We start from the raw sequence: 26,727 nt of genomic DNA, 5'->3' as shown, positions 1-26,727 counted from the left end.
TGTGAGATATGGTTTCAGAGAACCAATCTTGCAGAAACGTCTGTTAAGAAGTTAATACAAGTTTATACAGTTATAATGTTTTCTGTGCTTCTAATCATAGCACCAAACTGGTTTCCACTTCTGTGATGTTGACATGGTGACTAGGTATTACTGTTTTCCACAGCTGGGATTGCCTTGGGACTGGTTGCATTTGAGTTGTTTTGACATGGGGTCACCTTCAATTGATTTTCTGCCAGATTTTAGTTCCTTTGCTGACCGTGTCACTAAAAAGTAACAAGGGGCAGCTTTCGTAGAACAGCAGCCATGTAGTTTATTGCACTTGTCAGCACTGGAATTCTTTAGTCAGAATTTGGAACAGTGCTGCAGAGTGTCAAAAGTGTTTTTGCATATATTCTGCTGCTACAATATCAGTCCCTCCCCCTTGTGCTTGTATGAGCTTTTGTGTTTCTTACATTTACTCACTTTACCAGACTCTGCACAGTTATGGAACAGAAGGCCAAGAACAGGTTCCTGTAGTATTCCAGTAGTCTCAGTCATGTTAGAGTTTTTTTTTCCATTTAATTGTTTTGTGGAAACCTAAATACATTGTAACAAGCATGCTCTCTAGGGTGCCCATGGTTAAGGGAAAGAGTTTCTGCCAGTGCATCCAGCCCATTTGGACTCACACCTTCACAATGAGTGGCTAGAGTTCAAATTCTTGCCAGGACCTAATTCCTGATCATTCCAATGCTATATCATACTGATATACCGGTATCTGTTGCCAGTTTTGCTTTCTCAGAGAAACAAAAAAAAAATAGTTCAACTAGCCTGCAATTTCTAAGTCCAATTTCTTCTACATCACTCTTACATTATAAGGCTTTATTACATTTATTACTTCCATAATTACAAATACATTGCCAGCAGCCATATCACCCTGCAATTCACAACTGGCAACCCACTGAAACTAAGCAGGTGTGAGCCTGGTCAGTATCTAAATTACAAACCTCCTGGGAAAAACTAAGGTTGCTCCTGGAAGAGGTGTTAGTGAGGCCAGCAGGGGGCGCTCACCCTGCAGTCTGTGTGGATTCTAATGCCCCAGTATAGTGACAGGGACACTATAATGTAAAAAGGTGCCGTCCTTTGGATGAGACATTAATCTGAGGTCCTGACTATCTGTAGTTAATAAATCCTAGGGTAATTTAATCTATGAATTGGCTTCATCACTCTGTTCTCCTACCCACTGTTAGCTGATGTGTGCTGAGTGTACTGTGTGCACTATGGCCGCTGTCGCATCATACAAGTGGGGCTACACACACTGGTGGTGGAGGCGAATCCCCATTACCTATAAGGTGCTTTGAATGGAGTGACCAGAAAAAGCACTATATAAGTGTAAAGAATTATTATTATTACATGTACTGTAATACAAATAAGATTATCTATGATTTCTTGATTTAGCTTTATCCCATTTTTTTAGAAATATTCTTATTGCATCTGAACATTTTTAAATTGTCATTTTGTAGGGGATTGTGATTTTGCTGTTTACATTTAAGAACGCTAACTGCATACATTTTTAATATATTAAAACTGTATTGTAATGCAGGTAACTTTCAATGTAATAAGAGGTTGCTTTGGTTAACAGCATTCAGTGTTAGTGTCTGAATTAATCCACTATGCCCCACTGACAGATTTTTTATATTCCTTTCTTTCTCTGAAAATTCCCCACATCTACAGTTTAACTCACTCATTCAAGATAGAAAATTAGGCCTGAATAAACAAGCTGTACTGTTTCTAGCTGGCTCAAACTTATTCAGTAAACATGGGCTTTAAGCATAATAATAACATTAAGTTGAAATCATTCAACATATAATGAAATTATATAACAAAATACTGTATAATGACGATGCAGAGCAATTAGTAGTAATAAAGAGCTATAATAAATGAGCAAGATGGTATGGTGGTTAACACTGTTAAATCACAGGTACAAAATCATGTGTTTGACTTCACCTTTGGGTACCAATCTTTGTTGAGTTGTGCATTTTCTCCCTCTGTGTTTTTTTCCTCTCCCAAAGACAGACAGGATTGCTGTGTTTACCTGTTTTGATTGTGTTCAGGTGTACTCTGGCATTTTGCTATACAGCATGCTCAGAACTGAAAACTGTGCATAGTTAAGGTGAACTAGGCAACATATACATGTACCGTACAGCACAAATTAATAATAATAATAATAATAATAATACAAAACTGTATGTTATATAGCGACTTTACAAGTTGTACAGTGCAAATAATACTTAAAGTAATGTACCTTCTCAAAGCACTTTACAGAATGACAACAACAATAAATAAAAAGAATACACAAGATAAAACACAATTACAATATACAGAGGACACTGTGGATGGTGGTACTAAGAAAAGTAGAAGCAGAGGGGTAAAGAATGGAAACAGTTAAGTAACGGCTCTTCTAAAGAAGAAGGTTTTGAGTGTGGATTTGAAGGAGTTTAGAGAAGGTGAATCTCTGATATCGCTGGGCAGAGAGTTCCAGAGCTTGGGGGCATAACAAGAGAAGGCCCTGTCACCCATACAATGTAGACGGGCTTGGGGGACAGTTAGGAGACTAGAATTAGAAGAGTGAAGGTTGCGAGGTGGGGAGTAGGGTGATAATAGTACAGACAGGTACTGAGGTGAGTCATCCAAGTTTTTATGTCGGAGATGCAATTAGATAGAATAGAGACAGGTAAATCAGTGTCGGGTTTGGTATGGATGTATATTTGAGTATCATCAGCATAGAAATTATAGCTGAGGCCCTGGGATCTTAAAAGCTGACCAAGTGAAAACATGTAAATGCTGAAAAGCAAGGGGCCCAGTATTGAGCCCTGAGGAACACCAGACTTAACAAGACCAATTTCAGACCTATATCCATTAAGAGAGACAAAGTGACAGCGATCAGTGAGGTAAGACTTGAACCATTTGAGAGCAGTGTCAGAAACTCCAAACACAGTCTCAAGATGAGAAAGTAAGATTTAATGGTCAACAGAGTCAAAAACAGCACTGACATAAAGAAGGATGATTACAGAAAGAGAACCAGAATCAGAAGCTATTAGAAGATCATTAGTGACTTTGACCAGGGCAGTTTCTGTGCTGTGAAGTTGATGGAAGCCAGATTGGAGGGGTTCGAAAAGGTTATTTGCCATGAGGTGGTTATGTAACTGAAATGTGACAGCACACATTTTATTAACATTATCAGCAAACAAATTATTATCAGCACACAAATGATCAACATCATGATCTTGAAGGAAATAAGCAAATGACAGCCCAAATCTACCACATGGGTTTGAAACATACACCATATTTTGCTGTTCAGTAAAGAAATGCCACAGAAAGAAATTTACAAATGAATCCCTTTGTTCTTGGGTAATGTTTTTTCTGGAACAGTTATTAATCATTAGGACCTAAAATATTGGTGTGCTTGATGAAATTAAAAGTAAGATTCTTGTATTACTGAAACAATTTCACGTTTTTGTGTTGCTTTGCAGATGATCCATTGCTCATAGAGAGACCTCCTGGTAAGTCACACAAATATTACTGTTATTTTAAATTCTATTTATTGATAAATATAGCAATATACCTACCATGTGTTGTACAGTGTCTGTGTCTGTAATACTGTGTCTGTGTAAAATGAAAATCAAATTGTACAGTGAAAATAATGCTTAAAGTAATGTAGGAATCACATATGATGTGGCAACCTGTTCAAATCCACTTCTTGACAGAGCTGGGTGTATTTTAAGGGAGATGTATTTTGTCACTGAAGGTATTCTAATATCAGGGGCTCTTTTACTTAACAGCAAAAATCATTAGCAAAGTATGATTTGGATTTATTATCACCTGTTTCACTTTGCCAAACATTCATTCAGAAAATGAATATGTACTGTAAATACATCATCCAGCATAAAGAAATTCCAGATTGTGTGTTTCTAGCCTGGTCAAAAGCAATTAAAGTTTAAGATAAACGTACAATAAAATCTATTTTTGTTCCTATTGTTGCAACAATACAAAGACAATTTCTGAATGTAGTCTATAGCTGTTTCTCCATCTAGTTTTTTTTTTTCCATGACACTCCAATCATAAGCAATCTGCCTTTATTCTCAGGATAACCCTACCACATTAGTGTGGCGCATACCTAGTTTTCTGGATGTTTATGTTCTAAGGAGGAATATTAATTGTATTTCAGGTGGAGAGCCTATTTGGATTCCTTTCTCCTTCAAGTACAACCCAGCACAGAGCACCTGCAAGGGTAGTCAATATGTGAAGCGTACCTGGTACAGAAAGTTTGTTGGCGTTGTGCTTTGCAACTCACTCCGGTACAAAATCTTTATGGGAGAAGGACTGAAAGGTGTGGTGAAATCAATATTTTCTTAACCAATGGCTGATGATTATTGGGTTCTAATGTATTTCTCCTGTTGTTTTTAGTCTCACTAGTATTATTATATAAAGGAAATGTAAAGCATGTTTTTAGTATAACATTTTTCAGTTGTGCTCAACTCGATCAAATTGGTGGTAAATGTGTCATCATGGCTTGACATACAGTAGATGTGGACTGCAAAGAAACAGGTAAAGGTTTAGTCCTTGCTGAAAGGAAAAGAAAAGAGACACAACGTTTCAGCTGTGGAGCCTGACACCTTCTTCTAAGCTGAAACAGTAACAGTCTTTCACAGTCTTTTCTTTCCTTTCAGCATGGAATAAACCTTTTCCTTTGCAGCCCATGCATGCTGATGCAGCTACTGTACCTACGTGTAGATGTAGACTGCCACCTTTAGAACCTTTTTAGAGTGTGTTAGATTGTTAGGCTAATTTGGTTGTAGAGAAATATGCAGAAAGTAAGTAACATCTTGACATTCATGAGGGTTAGGTACAGAGAACTGTTGCAAATCGCTGAAGTCTTCCTCTATACCTTTTGTATGTTAAAAACATAAGTGTATAGGTATGTTTAAAAGATGTAAGTAACCTTCCCTTGTGTGATATTTAAAATATTAATACGTTGGCTTTAAGTTAAATAACATCAACAATAATCACAAACTCATAGTAATATGTTAAATAACATGAATTTCTTCTCTGTGTCTAGCCTGCATTTTCTCTCTCTGCCTTCATGATTAACACAGCCCACTGTAATGAACAGGGCAATAAAACTGTGGGCCGGTAAAGTCATCTCCGGTCATTCCCCATGCTGCCAACACAGAAACAAGCATCTTGATTTCTTCCTAATCTGCTCTTGTTCCATACAAGACCCCATTGGCTAGAATAATTACATTCGCGAATGTTAAATTAACAAATCTCATGACCCTACTGTATATGTCTCTTACTGTCAGAAGCAATTTAATTACAAACTGTTGGTAACACATTTTTATAGTTTGCCAAAATTTGTGGCCAGGGGCTTCAGCTCTAGAATGCTTAATGATAAATTATTTGATAAATTCCAATGGAGTCGACACATCTGAAGAAGGCTCAACAGCTGAAATTCCTACTTGTTTTAGTTTTTCAGCTTGGAATTAACCTCTACTTGATCCAAAGTTATTTTGTGTTTTTAATTGCTTACGAGTTCATTTTGATGTTTTCTAGAAACTTTCTACAGTATTGGAGATACATACGGCCATGGTGAAGATCACTGTCAATTTGTAGACTCCCATATGGAGGGAAGGACAGGGCCTCACTACCTATCAACCTATCTGCCAACTGTGCAAGGTAACAACAGTCTCTTCTTCCTGCTGATGATAAATCCTACAATTCTGTTGTGCAACACAAAAATCAGTTTTTAAAGTTCAACTTTAAAGATACCCTTCTTATTAAGAAACCCTCCTGTAATTTTACCATAATAAGATATTTGTTCCGTTATTTGACTATTAGCGTCATTGCTACAAAACTAAAAAATATACTCTAGTGCTCTTTTAGTAAAACAGCATGACTGCAATTTCATTGTTTCTCTGGAAAATCTCCTCTAAACTAACTCACCAGTTCCATTGCTAATTCAATGAGGCCTAGCCTTAGGGCTGCCACCTGGTCCATAATCCCCAGACACTTTGAGACAGAACAGCATTACAAAAATTGCCCTGAAATTAATGTGTAAATTGCACTTAACTGTTACTAAATTGATATTGCTGTTTAATCACCACATGGGGCTTGACAATATAATAGTACTTAAATGTGAGAAAATAAAAACGTTTCTGGAGTAATATGTATTTTCCATTTTACATGACCATTTGCAGTCGTTCTTTTTTAAAAGCCATTTCGATTTAAGTATAATCCTGATTTGTACTGATCACAGATTCTCTGATCCCACCCTTTTGTGCTGAACCAAACTGAATGTTTAAATTTATAACATTTTAAAATGCTGTTTTGTCTCAGTGACTCATTAAGTCATTGGTCAGGCAAGTGGCAATTCTGCTTTCCTTGTTTAATACAAGGTGTAATTATTATTGTGTTTAGAGATTCATCAGTTTCACTTTTCAGCAGATCACGTCACTTGTATCACTTGTATCATCTGATTCTTTAATTGATTATAGTTGCCAAAACTTTCAGCCCAGGACTGTTTGTTTCAGGTTTCTTCCGTGCTTATCGCCAGGAGCCAGTGCAGTTTGGACTCATCGGCCGTCGCACATCTCATCCCTTTGTGGGCTGGTATGAGTGTGGTGTACCTATTCCAGGAAAATGGTAACAATGACCCAATAAAGAAACTTTAATCTAAAAGTACATGGCCCAAACTTACTGTGGCCTTTCTTCACAAAAGAGAAATAAACTTTACGAAATGGCAAAGTTACACACATGCTGCTTTAAAATGAAGACAATAAAACGTAATAATAGTCCCGTATTAATAATTCATGCACTTTTGAAGCAGTGTTTGTGAGAATAAAGCTTGTGTGTTGGAATTGATTTTTCTTCACTCCTAAAAACCTTATCCCAATGGCTAAATGTAATACAAAAATGAGCAATTGCGTAAAAATACAAGTAACAACATTTTGCATAAACACTTAGCAAAGACAAAATATAGCAAAGACAAAATATTACATCTTTTACTTTATAAAAGATTGCAAAGTACTAAGTTATTAATGAAAATGAACACAACATTGTGTTGTATAAAAAGGTCCATGTTAATATTAGTTTTGTTTTATATATATATCATTGATTATGTCTCAAAAAACAGTTTACACAGTATGGCTGCATAATAAAACATTCCTGAAAACGAAATGTTTGCTACTGTTACTTTAATTATATACATTTTCTCTTCAAAGATTCTCGCCTTTTCCGAATCTTTGTACCCCATAAAATATTGGGCTGGGGGTTATTTTTTATTTTCAGTATGAGGTCAGGGAAACAATGAGAATTACGTTGCTCAGGAATGAAAGAAAATTGTTAAATGGTGCTATGGAAACCACTAAACAGAAAACATTTACCCTGACACTTTTTTTCTTTGTTGTTGCTCTCGCTCTTTTTTAAAATCAACAAAATCGCTTTTAAAATTTAAAGTCCTCTAGCTTCAACAAATCACACCTGACTTCTAATAGTGTTTATGTTATAAAATATGTTATTTATTCTTACTGTATTCAACTACATATAACAGCATAATTGTTGTTGGACTTATATTTTCTCTGTCCATCCATCTATCACAAAACCTGTGGATGTTTCAAATTGGTGACAATACTCTGGTGTTCAAGTCAAGTATTTTATCAAGATCCATGGTGTTGTAATTTGCACTAAAATGCATGAGCTGATAGACACTGCAATGAAAGCAAAGGACCTATTGATGTCTGTGCAGTTCACAAATTCCAGACACATATGTATAAAGGACTGGCAAGTCTGTATATGAGATATGTACTTTGGTTAGTGTATAAATTGTATTATGATTTTTTTCTCCCAATGCCTGTTTTTCTTTCTGATGTAATTTAGATGATTTCATTCTTCCTCGGCTAACAAAACAGGACTTTTCAACCTTTTTCTGAGCTCTGAATCATAAGGTTGGAAAACGTAGCTTTTTATATTTTTTTCATCATTTTGTAAGAATAAATGCATTTGAAATGTAAGACTGACATTGTTTTGTTTTATTTGAATGAGGGTGACAACCCTTAAAAGGCTGTTGTGTATGGGCTTTCCATGTTTGTGTTGCCATGGTTACATGAAATCCCTGAGACACCTTGGAGCGGGTGTCATAGACAGGACTGCTGGCAGGCAGGTCAAGGTAACAGACACACAAGAAGCTGTAAGGTTAAGTGCAAATGAAAACACAGTACTAAAACCCAACAAAAGCTCTTCTTTGAGCTTCTAAGTATACTTTTTCTTAAGCCCTCTCTATAAATTCAGCTAAGCTTTTTTGTGAAACATTTACACTAACTTTCACAAAGTTCCAACTGTTGCTCAGGTTGTCTGATGCCTCCTTTTGTCTTACTTGTGACTAATAATAGGAATTAATTTCCCATAAATTTCTGAGAAAAAGTAGTTCAGATAAGAATCTTTGTCTTGTCTGAACCTACCACTCTTTCACATGCTCTTCCCGCCATCAGCCATTTCAAGATCAGAGCTACCAAAGCCATATCTTCCCCTGGGGCTTGTTAGAAGCAGGGGAGGGTGGGTGCCACCCTTCTTCCAGATGGGTCATAAACCCATTATAAGCCCAGGTTATGTAATCCTTCTCTCTTTCTTTGGTTTTCCAGGTGGTCCCCCCTCTGGACACTCAGAATTCTGCTTCAAGACACCCCACCCTCCCCCCTTTTCTGTGTAGTAGCTGCTCAATTGTCCTCATCCTCTTTCATCTCTGTCAGGGGTCAGTCAGGCAGCCTCTCCCCATCGTCTTCCATTTCTATCAGATGACTGTCAGGTGGACTCTCTCCCTCTTCTTCCACAGCTATGGACCTCAGGCAACTCTGCCTCTCTCTACCTGCTGTGGCAGCAGGAGCCAGTCTTCCTCATAATTCTCCTCAGACCAAAGGTCATCTTCTTCAAGCCAGGGGGGTAGTACAGTGTCCTAGTACTCCAGATACAGTATTTCTGTTACAGGCTGGTGGCAAAAACAACAACTCAACTAGGATGAAGAGAAAAGGAGGCACCACCTCACCCTTTTACTGTTCTCTTTTCAAACAGCAAGACCTAAACAGTCAGTCGGTCAGATTCTTCTCTTTGTCCTTTCAGGACAGTTCGCTAAGCGATGAGCTGTCCTCCAGAATCCAGGTCCTTGGTGTTTCTAACTCTCCCGGCTACCTCACACAGATACAAAGTAGGAGTATACATAGGCTGGAGCTCAGCTATCAGATATCAGGAGTCTAAGGACCAGAAGCTGGTTCCCTCCAGGTGGTCATTACAGGTTCACTGCCAGAGTCTCCATTATCAAGTTCCCTGGTGGTCCCTTCTCTGATCTAAGGACTTTGTCTAAGGAAGTCATCTTCCTGCCTTTCTATTGGCTCAAGCCAAGGGCCATCGTTATTTGCCTCCTCCTTTATATCCAATGTCTCTAGATTCTTAAACAGTGTCTCTTTTGTCCACTGACTGATGATGTCCTTCTTGGACTAGTGTTTTTTCATTAGGATTTTGTCTTTCTTCTCATTTTTCTTAATTCCCTATACCAACCTGATCCTTTCTTTCTCCTTGATAAGCTGCTCCCAGTGACTTTCAGGTCTGCTATAGTTTAATTCAGTTGAGACTTTAACTTAGTCAATTGCATCTGTCGAGTCTCAGCTGTCTCTATCCTGTATCTGCTTCCTCACTTTACTCGTGCTGCACCAAAACCACCTCCTCACTCTTCTTTAGAGCTTCTAGCTTGCCCATTTCAAACTACCTCAAAGAATCAGCTATTTTGGCACTCAATAATTCACCAGCTTCCTGTTCCACACCTCTCTGAAGGTTCTGTATAGTCTTTTTTCAGTCAGAACACTTCATAATCTGTCCTTGTCTTTTCAGTATCAGTTTTAGGGTTTCTGTGGCAGTCTGGATGAGAATATCTTCTGCTTTATGTTTGGAATCCTGCAAACTATTATTCTGTTCTGCATCTATGCATACCATTGTGAAAAGTATCGGAACCATTTTCCTCTTCTCCATCTGCTACTGGATCAGCAATTTTTCTCCTTTGAGATTAAATTGCTGTTTATACTTTTCTTTAGCAGATGCCAGGTCTTCTATTACTTCCCAGTTTTTAACTCTAAGATTGTGGTTTCTGATCTCTTGTCATTCAATTTCTTCTTTAAGTTGGAGAATTCTCCAGTGTTTAAATATGGTTTCCCTTTTCTTTTTCTTCCCTCTGGCTGGCATTTAAAATGAATTCTGTAGAGAAAATTCAGCCTTTTGTTTTCAGCAATAGGCTAGTTGAACTGGGACTGAAGACTTTCCTCCTGCAACCTTCTGTTCTTCACATCTGCTTCTGCACTGTACTAGACATCAGTGAAGTAAATCAGTTGACCTTTTCCAGTTCTTTCTGACTACTAGGACTTCCTCAGCGTTTCACTTACTTACATCTGAAGAAAGTATTCATTTTCTCCTGCTGTTTGTTAGCCAGTTGGACCTTAATCTTCTCGCTCAGATCTCCTGGTACAGTTTGTTCAGCTCTGCACCTTTCTTACTCCAGGCATTTCTGAGGGCCCAGCCAATGGCCCGTGGTTCTTTACTTTCTCTTTCTCAATACCAGTTGGGAGCACAGCAGCTCATTCCAATTTTTTTCCCTTTTCAGTAGCTCCCAGTATCTCCATAGATATTCACTCCTGTCTCCAATTCAGACTTTCTAGGTAAAAACACTTCTTTCGATTCAAGAATTTCAGGTGTCACCATCATCAGATCCCATTTTATGTGTGGCACCTTTCCTGCTTTCATTTGTGTCTTCATTTTCCAGTCCTCTTTCTCATGAGGACAGGCTTGTGTGCTGTGGCCATACTCCATATAGGATGCACATAATGAGGCATGCTCAAACACACACTGTTTGCCCTAGAAGTGAGGGTCTTCATTTAGCTAGGGATATCATCATTGTACAGCTTCCCTTTGCAGCCTCTTAACTGATTATAAAAAGTCCAAAACTATGCCCAGACTGAAGGAAATTGTTTCCTGACTTCTGTGTGATGACAGAGTGGATTTCTCTACTAAATATCTACACTAAATATAGCACTGTTTTTAACTATACCTTAAAAGTCTGTCACACAGTGTTCAAATATTCAAAGGAGTATGTTTTTCTCCGGACCATAACCTGTCATCATGCATCTCACACCATACAGTACATGACACTGCAGTAGGTTGTCATATACAGGAAAGTAAACCAGTTCGACAAGGCAGATGGAAGGTAAAGTGAAAATGACCTTTTATTTATAGTGAAAAGGAAAATACTCAAATACTAAAAAATCACCCTAAGCCTACTCTTTGAAAATAAAAAAGCCTAAGCTACTCTTTGAGCATCTAAGTAGAGTTCTTCTGAAACCAGCTTAGTCTGGCAGCTAAACTACTGACTGACTCCAAAACAAAGTCTCTGTCTCCGAAATGTTTAAGAGTCACAATTTTCCACCTGACACTCAGTTGGCAGGATGCTTCCTCCTCTCTCTCGCTCTGGTGCAGATTGCATGACAGAGGATCTGCCCTCTGTCTCCAGACAGCAAATAAAGACCAAATCCAGATGGGATTTTAAGCTGTCACCCGACCGATTATTTTACACGTACAGTTTGTCAGGCGACTGAGTTTGGCATGTTATTCTGCACAGCTTTCTTGGGAATGTAGTTCAGATAAGAACCTGTCTGAACTTATCCCCCTCTTACAATTCTGTCAATCAGCCTGATTGGGGTTAGTATATCACAACACTATTATATTTTTGGTGTATTTTTTTATACAATAGAATTTTCACCAAATGTACAATATTTGCTGCAAAATGCACTAGGTTCCTGCCCCAAATACACTGTATTACAATAAGCCAATGATTGTATTTTCAGAATTGAGTGTCTCTGAAATACTTTGTTAGAATGCCAAATAAAAGCATCTAACATAGCAAAAGAGATTTACTTAGACCACAAACACAAGACAATTAAGAAATAACAATAAAATTTAACAATGTGAAATGTTCTTTTATTAAGGGTTCATTTGACAGTAAAAAAATATAAGTGTTTGAAGTTTAAATTCAGTTGGAATTACTGTTGCAAAGGTTCCCAAGCACAGAACTTATGTATTTATATTAACACATTTTTATATAGTACTTGTAAGCATTCATGTGAAAAAATTAAGACTGTTATTTTAAGATTAAAATAAATGCAAACTTCAAAGTTTTTTCAGTGACAGATTTCAGTTTGGCTTATAAGTATATACTTTTACATGGGAAAGTTTTAATATTCACAGTTATACATTACATGTGGGATTTAATATCCCTGTAACAACCAAAGTTTGTGCCAGAATGAATTTGTCAGGAGCTACAAGCACAACCAAGGATCAGATTTTGGATTTTAACTTCTCCAGCCAGAGCTACAAAATTGGCTGTGCTTGACAATATGTGTGTGTGTATGTTCAACTTTTTTCTTTTTTACTTTTGAAATGCCAAGTATATTTTTTTCTCCATTATATCCAGTAATGATAAAAAGCTTCTATTTGACCTGACTCACCATTGTAACATTTGCACCCAGGGAAAATGATAACAGGCTCATCCAGTAGAACATGCACCATTAGAGCCATCAGTTTCTTTTTTTAAGCAAGTCAGCTGAGGGACAGTAAGGCTAATTGTCTACCGGAGGGAAAACACAGCATTTCTGTTATTAACACAGACTTACAGACAGATTACAAACATAAGAGGTAGAACACTGGATTCCACTCAATATGATCTCTGTGCATCTAGTCAGTTAGTGACATGTTATAGATTTGTGTAGACTACCTTTTGCCTGTATGGGTTATCCTGCATTCCTCTAGACATTCTGGATTCCAGTACAGGACTTCTTCTAATTGGCTGCCTGTATTTAAAAGTTAATTTTAGCTTAACTCTTAATGCACCATCATATTTGCTATCGAATTCAATGACTTGAGATTGAAATAATAATGAGATTAGAAAAACCAATGTCCTATAAACACATGGACATGATTTTCATAAAGCAAGTAAAGAAGGAAATTAAAAGAAAATACATATGAATACATTAATTCATCCAATTCTTTCTCTGTAGTATTATCTTGTTTGTCTGTTAGTTTTTAGTTGTTCTGTTGAATTTATAGAATAAATAGATGTTTATACAGTAGCACTTTGGTTTTTAATGTCATATGTATGACCAGATTGGAAGCTACATCTCACAATTTAATTGGTAAATTAATAATTCACAATTCCTTAAAAGAAACCAAAACTTCCAAGATTCAAAATTTATAAGTTGACACTAATAGTTTTGACAATTTATTTCTTATATTTTGTAAATTTAGATGTTTGCTTTTACTTTTCCAGAAAAAAATCTGTTGTGCAAAAAAAATGTTAAATGAACAGGGCTAGAGCTTTAGATCTTTCCCAATGGTTCAGTCTTCTAATAATACTGAGGAAATTCATGCAATTTCAATTTTGGATTAAAATAACAGACTGCACAGACCAAAAATAAACCAGAAGTATTTCCTTACTATTGACTAAAGAGTGGATTCAGAAAAAGAAAAACCAATAATTGGAATATTGTATTTGGGTACCCATTAAATTGCTCCAAAACAAAATCCACAAACATTTCTTTTTTTCTGCAGGCCTTTGTTGAAATCAATTCAAAAACTAGATCGAAGCTTTCCTTGTGACAAATGCATTGGTAGTTTTAAAGAAAAGCTTTAAAGAAAAGCTGAAAATCCTGTTTTTACTAAAGTTTTTTCTCCATCAAAGTCTCCCTTCCCCCATTCACCCAGCCCTACAGTTACAGTATGTGACATTATGTGTTCTAGCTGTTTTCTTGTCTGTTGATTCATTTTATGTTGTTTTTTGTGGTGTTATATTGCAGTGTCCATATGTACAATACCCTTAATTGTAAATGCCCTTAATTGCCATATTGTGTTGTATTTTATACTTCGAATAAAAAATCTACTATTAAATAGGTCACAAAATGAGAAAACATAAGTGGGAACAGCTTGGGGGCTACGTTTACTTGAGTTATACTGTACATGCATAATGGCAGGCATTTTGTAGGATTTTGCTTTTTCCTTCTCCTTTTATGGTGTTTCAGACTCCATATGGCAGCAGATAACAATCTTCAAGAAATTAAGTAATAAATTCCTTAGTTACTGAGTTATCAGATATACACATTTCTTGACTAGGTGCCTGTCAATTATCGTATAGTCAGAGGAGACACATTTGGTCTGAGGAAGTGCTGAGCTAGTTGGGACTGGACCTTCAACAAAGGGACCGAAAGGAACCAAAGGAGAGAGGAATGAAAGACAAAACACCATGATACCTGCAGTCTGCACACAGCGTCCTTATCAGTATCCTTCTTAGTATACAGATGGAAAAAAGAAACACAACATTTTCTGGAATGAGAATACTATAGTTATAGCTTTCACAAAAATTTGTCAATTTGTTTTCAGCCCTATGACCAGCAATACAGCTTGTGCAGTGAGGCATTGCAACTTGCCATTCACACAAAAAAAGCTTGTTAGGTGCACTTTTACCCAATGAGGTCCAGGTTGGACAATGCCCAATCAGGTCACCTTTAAAAAGGCCTTATTCAAAGTTTAGGTCCCTGCAAGAAAAAAGGCCACACTTAGTCAGTTTTCTGTGCATTCCATAATGCCTTGAATGTCACCAGAAGCAAGGGAGAGGGCCACTGGCATTCTGCAGGCAAGCATGTCATGTGCCAGCATTGCCAGACACTATGGAGTAAGCTGCTCCACTGTGTCCCGACTGCAGAAAAGGATACAGCAGATCGGCAGGACAGATGACCATCCAAGATCAGGTCGCCCTCGAGTGACAACACCAGAGTATGACCGACACATCAGACTGGACCGACACATCAGACAGATCTGTAACGATCTATAACGAGAGATCGTTACAGATCGTTACAGATCTGCCACCCACACTGCTGCTGAAACTACTGGCAGACACAATGTCCACATCAGTGACAGGACAGTGAGGCTCCAAGCTTAGAGCAAGACGAACTGTCTAGGACGCTCACACCTCCTAGACATCACACCTGACTGGCTTGGGCCAGACAGAGGCTGCGATGGACTCGTCAGCTGTGGCATCAGGTCCTCTTCACAGGTGAGTCACTCTTCTGCCTGTTCCACGCAGACAGGAGGGCCAGAGTGTGGAGGAGGAGGTGTTGTGTTTAATTTTTCCATCAGTATATTTTGTCTATATACTGTACATGAGGAAGGGACAAATTTAGTCCTTTAGTCCCACAAGTTGTAAAGGTATTTACCACTACATATGACCTTAAAAGCAGAGGATTTTGCTTAATTATTAGTTTTATTAAATTAGATCATTATCTATTAAATAAGAACAGGCACACCTCAGGACCTCAAAGATTATGGCTGTGTATCACTGGCATATAGTGTAAATATATTGTGGGTCTGTATTCTGGTGTTTCATCTAGTGACACTGCAGAAGAGTTTTGCTCCACTAAAGATTTAATTCCACTTTTAATATTTTTATATTTCTTTCTGAGATTCAGCTTCAGAAAGAAATCTTACAGTCTTTACCACATTCCCAACTTCACATATTCAATACTGTGCATATTAAATTCAGCACAGTAAGAAAAAGGCAAAATAGTAATAAAATGCAGAAACTACAGCTGACTATACCTACCGGTCCCAGGATGTTTGGCCTATTAGATTCTGTGGAGCCACTAGAGCACCAACAGACCAACACAAGACAAGCATATTCTGTAACTGCACTTTTATTCCCTTATCTACTGTACTGTAGTCGCAATTACTGAACAGGTAGCATCACTATCAACATCACTAAATCGTAAGTAAAAAAAAGGGCATCCGCAAGGGACATACTCAGACCAGCAAAAACTACTCAACAACACAGCTGCATGTAACCTAGGAAAAAAAAGTCTCAAGGAGCAATCTTTGCATTCCACAGAGTCGTGTCTCTCACTCCTTCTCTTGCAACACCATTAACACAGAAAGAAAAAAAAATCCCAAAACTTCAATTTTTAGTTTTGTTTAAGAGGGCCTACACCAGGAGTATCTTTCATGCTGCAGATCTTTGTATTCCCAGTGTAGTCATTCAATTGATTCCCACCATCCTGGCATGCTTCCTTCTGCCATATTGAAGACAAAAAACCTCAGATGAGGCCTTTGGGTTTCTCACTTGCATCTTCTTTGTCTTGATAATCCAGAACCAATATGTTCTGCTATACCTCCCCTGTCTTTTTGTATGCAACAAGAAATAGGACAATGGAGTAGAGAGCATGAATACTGTAATAACCAGTAGCCATATCACCCTGCACCTCACAAGTGAAACCCACTGAAGGTATGAGCCTGGTCAGTACCTGGATGGGAGCTGCTGCTGGCAGAGGTGTTAGTGGGACCAGCAGGGGGCGCTCACCCTGCAGCCTGTGTGGGTCCTAATCCCCCAGTATAGTGATGGGGACATCTGAAGGCGCCGTCCTTCAGATGAGATGTAAAAGCGAGGTCCTGACTCACTGTGGTTATTAAAAATCCTAGGGTGTTTCTTGAAAAGAGTAGGGGTGTAACCCCAACATCCTGGCCAAACTTCCCATTGGCTCTTACCAATCATGGCCTCCTAATAATCCCCATCTATGAATTGGTTTCATTACTCTGCTCTCCTCCCCACTAATAGTTGGTGTGTGGTTGGTGTGATGCTGCACATTGGTAGTGGTGGAGGGGAGTAGATACTGTATAAGTGTGAGCAATTATTAAATTAATTATTACTACCTCAATTGGCTCTACTGGGTTTTTTATTCTCCTTCTGGCCAAGACTGATGGGATTGTTATGGTGATCATGGGGGGAAAGTAGATTTTAGAAGATATTCCAGCAATCACTTTGTATAAAAAAAATGCCTTTGATGTTTAATAGAAATACAGTACATACTTACCAGAAGTTCTAAAATGCAATAGATTAAATTTCATTTTTCCATATTACTGGATTACTGTATTTCATTAAATTCTGTACCTGTAGTTTTATAGCTCTATGTAATTATACAATGTTTTAAAACATGTATATCCTCATTAAAATACTTCTTTCTTAGCATTTTGGCAGTGTACTTTACCACGTTTGTTAAGACACATGCTAAAGAACCTCAGAAATTACACATGAGAGTAGGCGAATATAACTTGTTTGATAGTTGGTAGTTTGTTCATCCGAGGATCTTGTCCAGCTGTTCATTGAAAAAACTCAGGATAACAGTTTCAACAAAATTTCTGTCTTACGCATGTGAAAGTATTTTAAAGTCAGAAAGCAATAAGGTTCTATAATTAGATTATGAAATTGGCCCATTTTAGTGGTGTTTCTGATAACAGTGTTTTTTGTATATACAAGTTTGTCACGAAGTCTGTGAAACTGTACAGAGTTCCCAGAATTCTTCAAATTGCAGAATTCAGATAGCTTATCTTTATCTTTTGCCTTAACAATAGTGATTATTTCACTGGTTAAGAATTTATTTTTTTAATTAATACTCAATTTGCTCCAGAGAACATATAGTATATGATTTGTAAAGTTCAAGTCTGTGTTTTTTTCTTGTTTATTACTGAGATCATACAATTTCCATTATAAAGAAAATACATTTTCCAATCTAAAAGACCCAAACAGGTTAAGATTATATTTCAAAATCATATAATTCCACATACCTTCATATTTTAACTGCTTGGACAGTGGATGCATGGATTGACTGTCACAATAGTCTCTAGGGACTTGTGGAATAGGTGATCGGACCCTATGCGGTGCCGAGAGAAATAGATGTCCAGAAATCCAAAGGGTGAAAGACGGAATGCAAGGTCGGGTAGGCAGGCTAGGTCGGGTTCCAGTAGTCAGGTCGGTGCGGTATCCAAATCCGCTAAAGAGAGAAACGAAGGCGAAGCCGGGGACGGAGCAGGGTCGGGTATCCAGTAGTCAGGTCAGAAAGATATCCAAATCCGAAAGCTGAGAGACAGGGACGAAGACGTTGCCGAAGGTTAAACAGGGTCGGTATCCAGAGATCAGTTCAAAAAGTATGCGCACAAGAAGAAGACTAAGTCGATCTCAACAGTGAGCGAGGACTGAGAGGAGTGAGCGGGTTTAAATGGGGAAAAGGGCGAGCACAGTGCAAATTGCTAACTAGGGTGCAGGTGTTGATGCCGAGAGGTGCACATGGTTGTGCGGCTCGTGACAGTACCCCCCATCACGGGCAGCTCTGGACGCCATAGACTGAAGGAAGATCCTGATGAGGGACTTATCCAGGATGTCCTGTTCTGGAATCCAAGATCTGTCTTCAGTGCCGGATCCTTCCCAGTCAACTAGGTACTGGCTCTGTCCCCTGTGGCAACGAGAGTCCAGAATCTTATTCATGCTAAAGGCGGCAGTGCCATCGATAAGACAGGGTGGAGGAGGCCAAGGTTGAGGTCTAGAGAGGGGAGAACGGTGGTAAGGTTTATGAAGGGAGATGTGGAAGGTTGGGTGAATTCGAAGGGTGGGAGGGAGAGCAAGACAAAAAGTAACCAGGGTGATCCTGGAAACGACCCGGAAAGGGCCAATAAAACGGGGTCCCAACTTGACAGAGGGTTGGCGTAAAGACATGTCCTTGGTAGATAGCCAGACGAACTGCCCTTTCGGAGCCTGGGAAAGGGTCTTCTGTGCTTGTTGGCTGCCCTCTAATAGTGATGTGAGGTCTTCAAAAGCGAGGACCAGGCCGTCTTCCAGAGTTTCCTGGATGTAGGTTTCTAAGGCCTTGGATTCTTGTACAGAGAGAGGGTAGATGCATCCCCTGGGAGGTAAGGTACCTGGAATTAACTCTATAGGGCAGTCGTAAGGGCGATGCGGGGGGAGAGACAGTGCTTCCTGTTTACAAAATGCCAGATCGGCGTAAGCAGGAGGTATACTGAATGGGATATCTTGAGAGATGAGGGCGATAGAGAGTTTCTGGGGAAGTTGACAACAATGGGTAATGAAGGGCTCCAGGCAGTGTTATCATGGCAAGACCAGGAAATACGGGGATTGTGTGCTTGCAACCAGGGAAAACCAAGGATGAGTGGAAGAGACGGGGACTGGATGAGGAGGAGCTGGATCTGTTCTTGGTGAGCAATACCAATACACAGCGAGAGGGGGATCGTCTGCCATTCCACCAATCCCGGAGAGGGAGGAGCTGTCGATGGACTTGATGTGGATGGGAGGGGAGACAGGCAGCGGGGGAATCCTTAGAGAGGTGGCGAGACCGGAGTCTAGAAAGTTGCCCGTGGCACCTGAATCAACAAAAGCCAAGAGAGATTCTTGAGAACCGCCCCAGGAAAGAGTAGCAGGGAGGGAGAGCCCGGACACAGAAGGATTGAGAGTACAGAAAACTGAACTTAGCAGGGGGGTGGGCAGTGCAAGGGGGTCTGACCAGACAGGAGGCTCTGAGGTGATCGGGAGCCCCACAATAAAGACAGCATCCCTCGGAGAGTCGGCAGCTCCGTTCTTCTAGAGTAAGGCCAGAGGGGAAGGGGGAGGAAGGAGTAGCCAGAGTAGGAATGGGAGGGGCTCAGCTAGAGGCAGGGCGGAGCAGGAGGCATTCAGTCCTATGTTGCTGCAGGCGGACATCTATCTCTACAACCAGTGAAATGAAGCTCTCCAGCGTGGGCGTGTGGAAGGGGAGGGGAGCCAGGTGATCCTTTAGCTCTTTGGACAGACCCCTGCAGAATTGATGAATGAGGGCCTCCTGGTTCCAACCAAGCTGGGAGGCCAGAACCTGAAAGTCCATGACATATTCCTGGAGAGGCCTTGCACCTTGCAATAGGACTGAAAGGCGGGAGGCGGAGAAGTAGGAGGATTGGGACTGTCTGAAGGTGGCGGTCAACAATGCTTGAAATTGGGTGAGATCCAAGGCTTCCGGAGCATTCCTGGCGAGGAGACCCACAGCCTATTCCAGGGCCCGGCCAGAGAGGTAGGCTACCATGAAAGCGATTTTTTCTTGATCCTTGGGAAAGCAGTCAGGAGGGAGATTATAGGCAATCCAGCACTGCGTCAGGTAAACCTGGCACATATTTTGATTGCCATCGAAATGGTCCAGGGTAGGAGGAGCCAGAGGACTGTAGGAGGCAGCAGAAACAAGGGGCAGCATGAGGTTCTGGGGTGGGTGGGAAACGAGAGACTGGGGAGCAGATCCGGAGACAAAGTTAACCAATTTGTGAACGGTGGAGCTGAGCTGATCCAGTGCCTGAGAGTGCTGAGCCAGCAGCGCCGAAGAAGAATTAGAGCCTGCGGGGTCCATCTAAGGGCTTACTGTTCTGTCACAGTAGTCTCTAGGGACTTGTAGAAGAGGTGATCAAACCCTATGCAATGCCGAGAGAAATAGATGTCCAGAAATCAGAAGGGCAAAAGATGGAATGCAAGGTCGGGTAGGCAGGCTAGGTAGGGTTTCTTTAGTCAGGTCAGTATGGTATCCAAATCCAAAATCCTCTAGAGAGAGAAATGAAGGCCAAGCCGGGGACGGAGCAGGTCGGGTATCCGAAAGTCAGGTTGGTAAGGTAACCAGATCCAAAAAGCCACAAGACAAAACAAAGAAGAAGCTGGGGACAGAGCAGGGTCAGGTCAGAAAAGTATCCAAATCTGAAAGCCACGAGACAGAGATGAAGACGTTGCCGAAGGTAAAACAGGGTCGGTATCCAGAGATCAGTTCAAAAAGTACGCGCACAAGAGGAAGGCTAAGTTGATCTCAACAGTGAGCGAGGACTGAGAGGAGTGAGCGGGTTTAAATGGGGAAAAGGGCGAGCACAGTGCAAATTGCTAACTAGGGTGCAGGTGTTGATGCCGAGAGGTGCACACGGGAGTGCGGCTCGTGATGGTACCCCCCATCACGGGCAGCTCTGGACGCCATAGACTGAAGGAATACAGGTCTCTGTATCAATTATATCAATTCAAATACAGATGTTCTTTTATTACTGTTGTATATTTTTATGCATTAACCATTTTTCAAGCCATTTACATACAATGTTGTCAGTTCATCTGTTCTTCATTTTCACAATCAACTGTTTATGCGAACTTTATCCGATTCCTTCTGCAAATGTAATTGTGTTGTTACAAATATGGGGTTATGAAAAATGGTGAGTATCAGAAATCTGGCAGGCAGATTAACCAATAAGTAAATTAAATAATCATAGCCCCCAACTTGTAAAAACATTGCTAAGAATATGCTCAAGCGTTTGGTATACAAGAATCTGGATTTGTTGTTCTCTGGCGCAGCTTTGGTGAAAAAAGAAATAAATCAGACACACGAGGTTAAACAATTATTTATTAATAAGGACAATACACACCAAACAACACACAACATAAACATACAACATACTGTATAAGTTACTGTATATTTACAACTTGCAAACAAGGCATCTCGAAGTCTTATATTCTCAGAAACCTAAAAACCCCACACCGCTACCAAGTATTCAAATCCTACTTTATACCTACAAAGAGAAGCGATAATGCTGCCTTCTAAACTAAATAGAATACAACCTATAGTTAAATCTTTCTCTCTATAAATCAGGATGCTACAAAGTGAATGGGAAACCTACTGTATCTTTTTATTCCAAAAATGCATCCACTTAGCAGGAGATTCTATTTTAGGGATTCTCTATGCAGAAAATGCAGAAAACGAGAGTTTCTTAAAACCAACAGAATGGCAAGCTCTCTTAAGCAGGTTGGATACTTAAATCTGGACTTTATTAGGCTGATCAGAACAAGGAGCATCCAGCTTCTGTCTTTCTCTCTTCTCCTCTCTTGCCTTTCCCCTTCTGTCTTCCTCTCTTCTCCTCTTTTCCCTGCACTTTTCTGGCTTTTATCCTGTTTTCCAGGACTGCTGATGACACTCTTAACAATTTACCAAGAACTTAATTAAGGTAAGCAAAGGTAAACTCTATTATTGCTTTGATCTCTGAATCTCAGACCCCTGAATTTCAGCAAACATCTTGCTTTGAATCTCCTGAGAATTGGACACTAGCCAGGTGCTGACCACTACACCTTACATCATGATACCTCAATTACCATAACAGTATCATGAATTAATATCTGCTTGTGTCAATCGCTGCTGTTACCTGCTAAAAGAACTCTACGAAGTTATTTACATATGGTCAGCCTTTACTAAACCCACGAAGATATTTGCTAACGCAATTATTACCATTTAAAAATTGTTAAAAAGACATAGAACTTATTATATACAAAACATACTCTCTATGTTTTGTGAATGGGTGTAACATCTGTGAATACCTAATTGGTTGGCACAATCCCTTATTTGAGTGACCACTGAAAGACTGCAGCTAGTGGCTTATGGATAACATCTCTCCTTTCTTTGGGAATGAATGGGGAAATATTACCTGGCTCTGCTGATTTATTTATTGTGATTGTTTTCAATCCCTGTAACATGTCAACCTCTATTATACTGAAATTGCTTATACTGTGCACATTTTTAATTTTATCCTGAAGCATGTTATAATTATCTCACAAAATATTTGTTATTTCTATTTACAGTTTATTTATTTCCTGTTAAAGCTTTAACCTTATAATTTAGTGTTCATTTTGTTATTGTAATACTCAATGACCTTTCTTAGCTTTGACCTCCGGTAACCAGCCCCCACTTGACTTGTGCATGAATGCCAAGGTAACCCTTTCAATGGCCACTCAACTCTGGTAACTCATGATTTCCTAGCTACACAAATTTAAGAGACTTTGGATGTAGTTAAGAGAAGCAGCTCACTTCAGTGTCAGACACTTTGCCTTCAATGACTTACCAATGACTTACTAATGGAAGTTGTGTTATAAATTAAAACAATGTCCTTAAAATCTACAACCATGAACCACAACCTAGGTCATAAACCATAGTACTAAATACAGAAGCCTAAACAGTAAATAACCCTTAAGTAAAAACACACCAGCAACCACCACCATAAACCATAAATATAACTATCATCCATAACCACACAATATTATCACTAGATCTATATGCCATCAGTCTGTACCATATAAATAACCAACTTATGTTTCTTCTTTAGGACAACTACAAATTTACTCTTTAAAACATAACACGAGTGTACTGTTGGCGTGTTGGTTACAATGTTCTCTATCTATCCTAGTTAAACTTTCAGCAACCCACTGAGGCCAGGGCTGTCTTTCCCAGGCCACTGAAAGGAGTACACCAAGCAACCAACTCTATGCAACCTGAGGGCCTCTACACATGAAGTGGAATTAGGCTTAGCAGTCTTCTCTTTTACAATCTGCTGCCTTTGGGATTTGTAATCGATAACTGTCTAACTACCCCATTTTGGGGAAGTGAAATCTAGCCCTATTTGTTTCACTTGATCTTTACCTAACCAGTAATAACCATAACCATTTATTGAAATCTGAACCTGATTAACCACTAATATTAGCAGTGCGATCCTTACTCTCCTGATTCTGTGTATCAGGGATGTTAAACATAACCCTTACCTGTGCCAAGTCTGCTACTACTTTACCTGAATCCTCTCAATTAATGATGGGAAAATTTCTACACAAAAATGGCTTCCACCTATGATCTACATCTCCATATTAACCAAAGCCAAGAAGAATTCCTAGTTTTTGGAGCTAATGCAATGGGGAGACCTAACGTTTATACCTCCTCTCCCAGTCTTCCCTTTCCACACTGGAGCCAAGCTACTCATCGGAGAATGCTCTACAGGTGGAGGTTAGGCATATCCCTTGGGAGAGCCAACCCTGCTTCTCCCTTCAGCCACCGAGCCTAACCAGCCGTGTCTAACTTTAACAGTCTAACCCTCCACAACTGACAGACAGCTGTTAACCTTCTAATCACAGATTTTCACTCTCTCAAGAGATGAATGTTAAACTGGTCACTTTCACTACTGATGTTTTTGTAGGTGTTTCTCTCTGTGAGTGTGTCTGTGTATCTGTTTCAAACCCTTTTCAAAGAGACCTCTTAAAATGTGTCACCTGCAGCAGGGTGCTATGTTGTTCGCAAGTGCAAGTGTGTGAGTTTAACTCCCCCACTGTTGCCCTGTTACACTTCCATAGCAGTATTTCTTTTGGATAATCTGTTTGAATGTTCTTTTCTTTAGTTGATATTTGTCTCCTTTAGATAAATTAAAGAGTGCTATCATTCTTCAGATGTTTTCTTATTTGAACTGTTAAACCATTTAAGTCACTGATTGGCAGATTTCCATTAAGTAAATTTTAGGAGGTATTTGCTTTGTGCCTGAAAAGGTATCCTTTCCAAATGTGACCACCCACACTGTACTGCATCTGTATGTGTTTCATCTACTTCTATTTCCCATAATCTCTCCACCATCACTTTGATTTGGGATTTCCTAAAATTGTAAACCATTAGTCTTGACTGTACAAACCAGGGTTAAAATTTTAGTTTAAATGAACTTTATAAACATTTTGATTACAGCTTTGTAATTCCTCTGTAATTCTCTCACTTTTGTCTAGCTAACACTGTCCAAGTCATTAATAATGACAAGATCAAGACAAATATTTCCTCTTGTCAGATTCTGAACAAACAGGGTTACATAACAGGCATTAGTCATTTCTACCATTTCAGTTCCTGACCTCCCAGTTATGCCTTCTCAAGCTAAGTAATAAAAATACAAAGTCCATGAGATCTTGCTATATGCATTCCATAGTTGTGTGAATGTGTTTGGTGTTCTGTAGTTCCTATTACTATGCCTTTTGACTTCATTTTCACTTCTCTGACCCATGTAGACCCTTTCTTTTTGTCTGCATTTTCAAGTCTTCAGATGTTTCTTGATATATACAACTCTTCTACTCCATCTGTTTCACCTATCTTTACAGAAAACACTACACCCACTTATATGATACAGTATTAATCAGTATAGGATCTTTGCTGACTGCCCTATCTTTCTTACACCCGAAGAAGGCTCCACAGCTGAAACATTGTGTTTCCTTTCTTCTCTTTTCAGCATGGAGTAGAGCTATTTTTTGTTCCTTTACAGTATGAATCACTGTCACTCTTTCTTTGTCACATTTCAACAATATCATATTTATCTATTGTTGTTCTTATCAATTTTTGTAAGAAAAGTTCAGCCAGTTAGATGCAAAATTTAATTGGGATTTTAATTGAATTGTTTCGCTTTTTATCCATTTGATGTTGCCTTTCTGTTTCAAATTCTGCTTCATTTTATACAAGGTTAAATGGTTTAGAACTTTTATGTACATACTCGATTCCAGTTCCCTCTTCATTTAATGTGACAATGTGTAAATATAGTCTGGCCTTACTGTATAGGCTGAGTACATCTATATCACATCGACAATGTCTGCCATGTGTCTATCCTTTTTGTTTTCATTTATCTTATTTTGTATTACATTAGTAATTAGTAAAAGTTATTTGTATTTTTATAGCAGTTTTCATCACAAAAAGCATCCCAAAGTGTTTTACACATAGAACATTACAATCATATACCACAGAAATGCTTCACCAATTGAAATAAGGGTTCAATAGAATGTAGGGTTTTGCTTGGTCAGGTCCCTTGCAAGCCCAGGCTTTTCTGAATCCATGTTTAACACTGCTTTCAGTGCCATGCAATGTTAAATGACCAAAAAGTCAAGATCCTGGTATGACAACTCATCTGAAGAAAAGACTGTCCCTGGTCTCATATGGTAGTTGGTTTGGAAATTGTGATCGGAGAGAAGAGTAAACTCACCAACACCACTTGAGGCTGTATCTTGGTTTATTTGGGGATTTCCACAATGCTGGTAATTTTTTATTCAAATGACATATGATTACTCTTTTTTCATATCTATGCTTAACATTTTACAAAGCCAGAGGTGAAAAAGACTTTCAACGGCAACAACAGCAAAATCAGCTTATGTAAGTAAATAAGTTTAACTTGTGATGATAAACAAATTGCAAATATTCAATTGAAGCTACTTCTTAGATCAAGTAAGGGTTCAATTATTGAATTAAGGCAGAATGGAATGAAAACCAGCAGGTGTGTGGGTCACAAGGACCAGGATTGGGAACCACGGTTCTAGGTGAAAGCTCTAGCAATTCTGCTCAGTACATTAGCTGCATGGGAGTTTGTCTTGCACTTGGCCTTATAGACTGAAGAGGAGTAAAGTACCAGAGAGGCTCGCACAAGCAACAACATCTGGAATAGCAGTCAGCGGTGAGGAAAAGAAATGTAATAGAATCATAACTCATTTTTATGGCTGAAAGTAACATTAAGTAAAAAAAAAAGTTAGATGACCAATATTGGAGAAGGAAGAAAGTCCAGAATAATTCAAATATTCTGATGTCTAGAAAGCAATTTGAGAGCCTTCTCGGTGAAAAGAGAAACTGCACATTGAAATAGAAATTAGAGCTTCTGTAGTACTAAACAAATGAGAACGACTTACCATTCATTAGTATTTTTTTAAATCAATTAGCGACGTGTAAATCCATGCAAGTCCTTCTGACTGCAATCATTAAATTAAGGGAATATCAAACTGTTGAGAACATTCAATTATGGAATGAATGCAATTTAATTTGAGGTAATTTCAATAACGTATTTGTAAACAGAGTGACACAGAAGGCAAATTTAACTTGCTCTGCTTCTAATGACTTTAACAACCCCATAAAGCTTTTATATGTCCCTGTTCAAGAGGCAGCCTAGACCACTAGAGCAGTGTGGGAATGTGGA

The 26,727-nt window shown here is 39.0% G+C and overlaps 1 protein-coding gene across 4 annotated transcripts in view; it reads left to right on the top strand.

The window, feature by feature from the left end:
* Window positions 1–8,045, top strand: part of fndc1 (fibronectin type III domain containing 1) — an 87,332-nt gene extending 79,287 nt beyond the window's left edge. For all 4 annotated transcript variants that reach the window (XM_069178874.1, XM_069178872.1, XM_015347861.2 and 1 more), the window contains 4 exons: window positions 3,510–3,539; window positions 4,205–4,366; window positions 5,590–5,712; window positions 6,567–8,045. In XM_069178874.1, coding sequence (XP_069034975.1) covers window positions 3,510–3,539; window positions 4,205–4,366; window positions 5,590–5,712; window positions 6,567–6,682 — 431 coding nt within the window. In that variant the 3' untranslated portion in view covers window positions 6,683–8,045. The remainder of the gene's footprint in view (window positions 1–3,509; window positions 3,540–4,204; window positions 4,367–5,589; window positions 5,713–6,566) is intronic.
* The last annotated feature ends 18,682 nt before the right edge of the window (window positions 8,046–26,727 follow it).

This window comes from Lepisosteus oculatus, chromosome 2, assembly GCF_040954835.1.
Source record: "Lepisosteus oculatus isolate fLepOcu1 chromosome 2, fLepOcu1.hap2, whole genome shotgun sequence".
NCBI lineage: Eukaryota > Metazoa > Chordata > Actinopteri > Semionotiformes > Lepisosteidae > Lepisosteus > Lepisosteus oculatus.
This window is presented reverse-complemented; position numbering and strand designations above follow the sequence as displayed.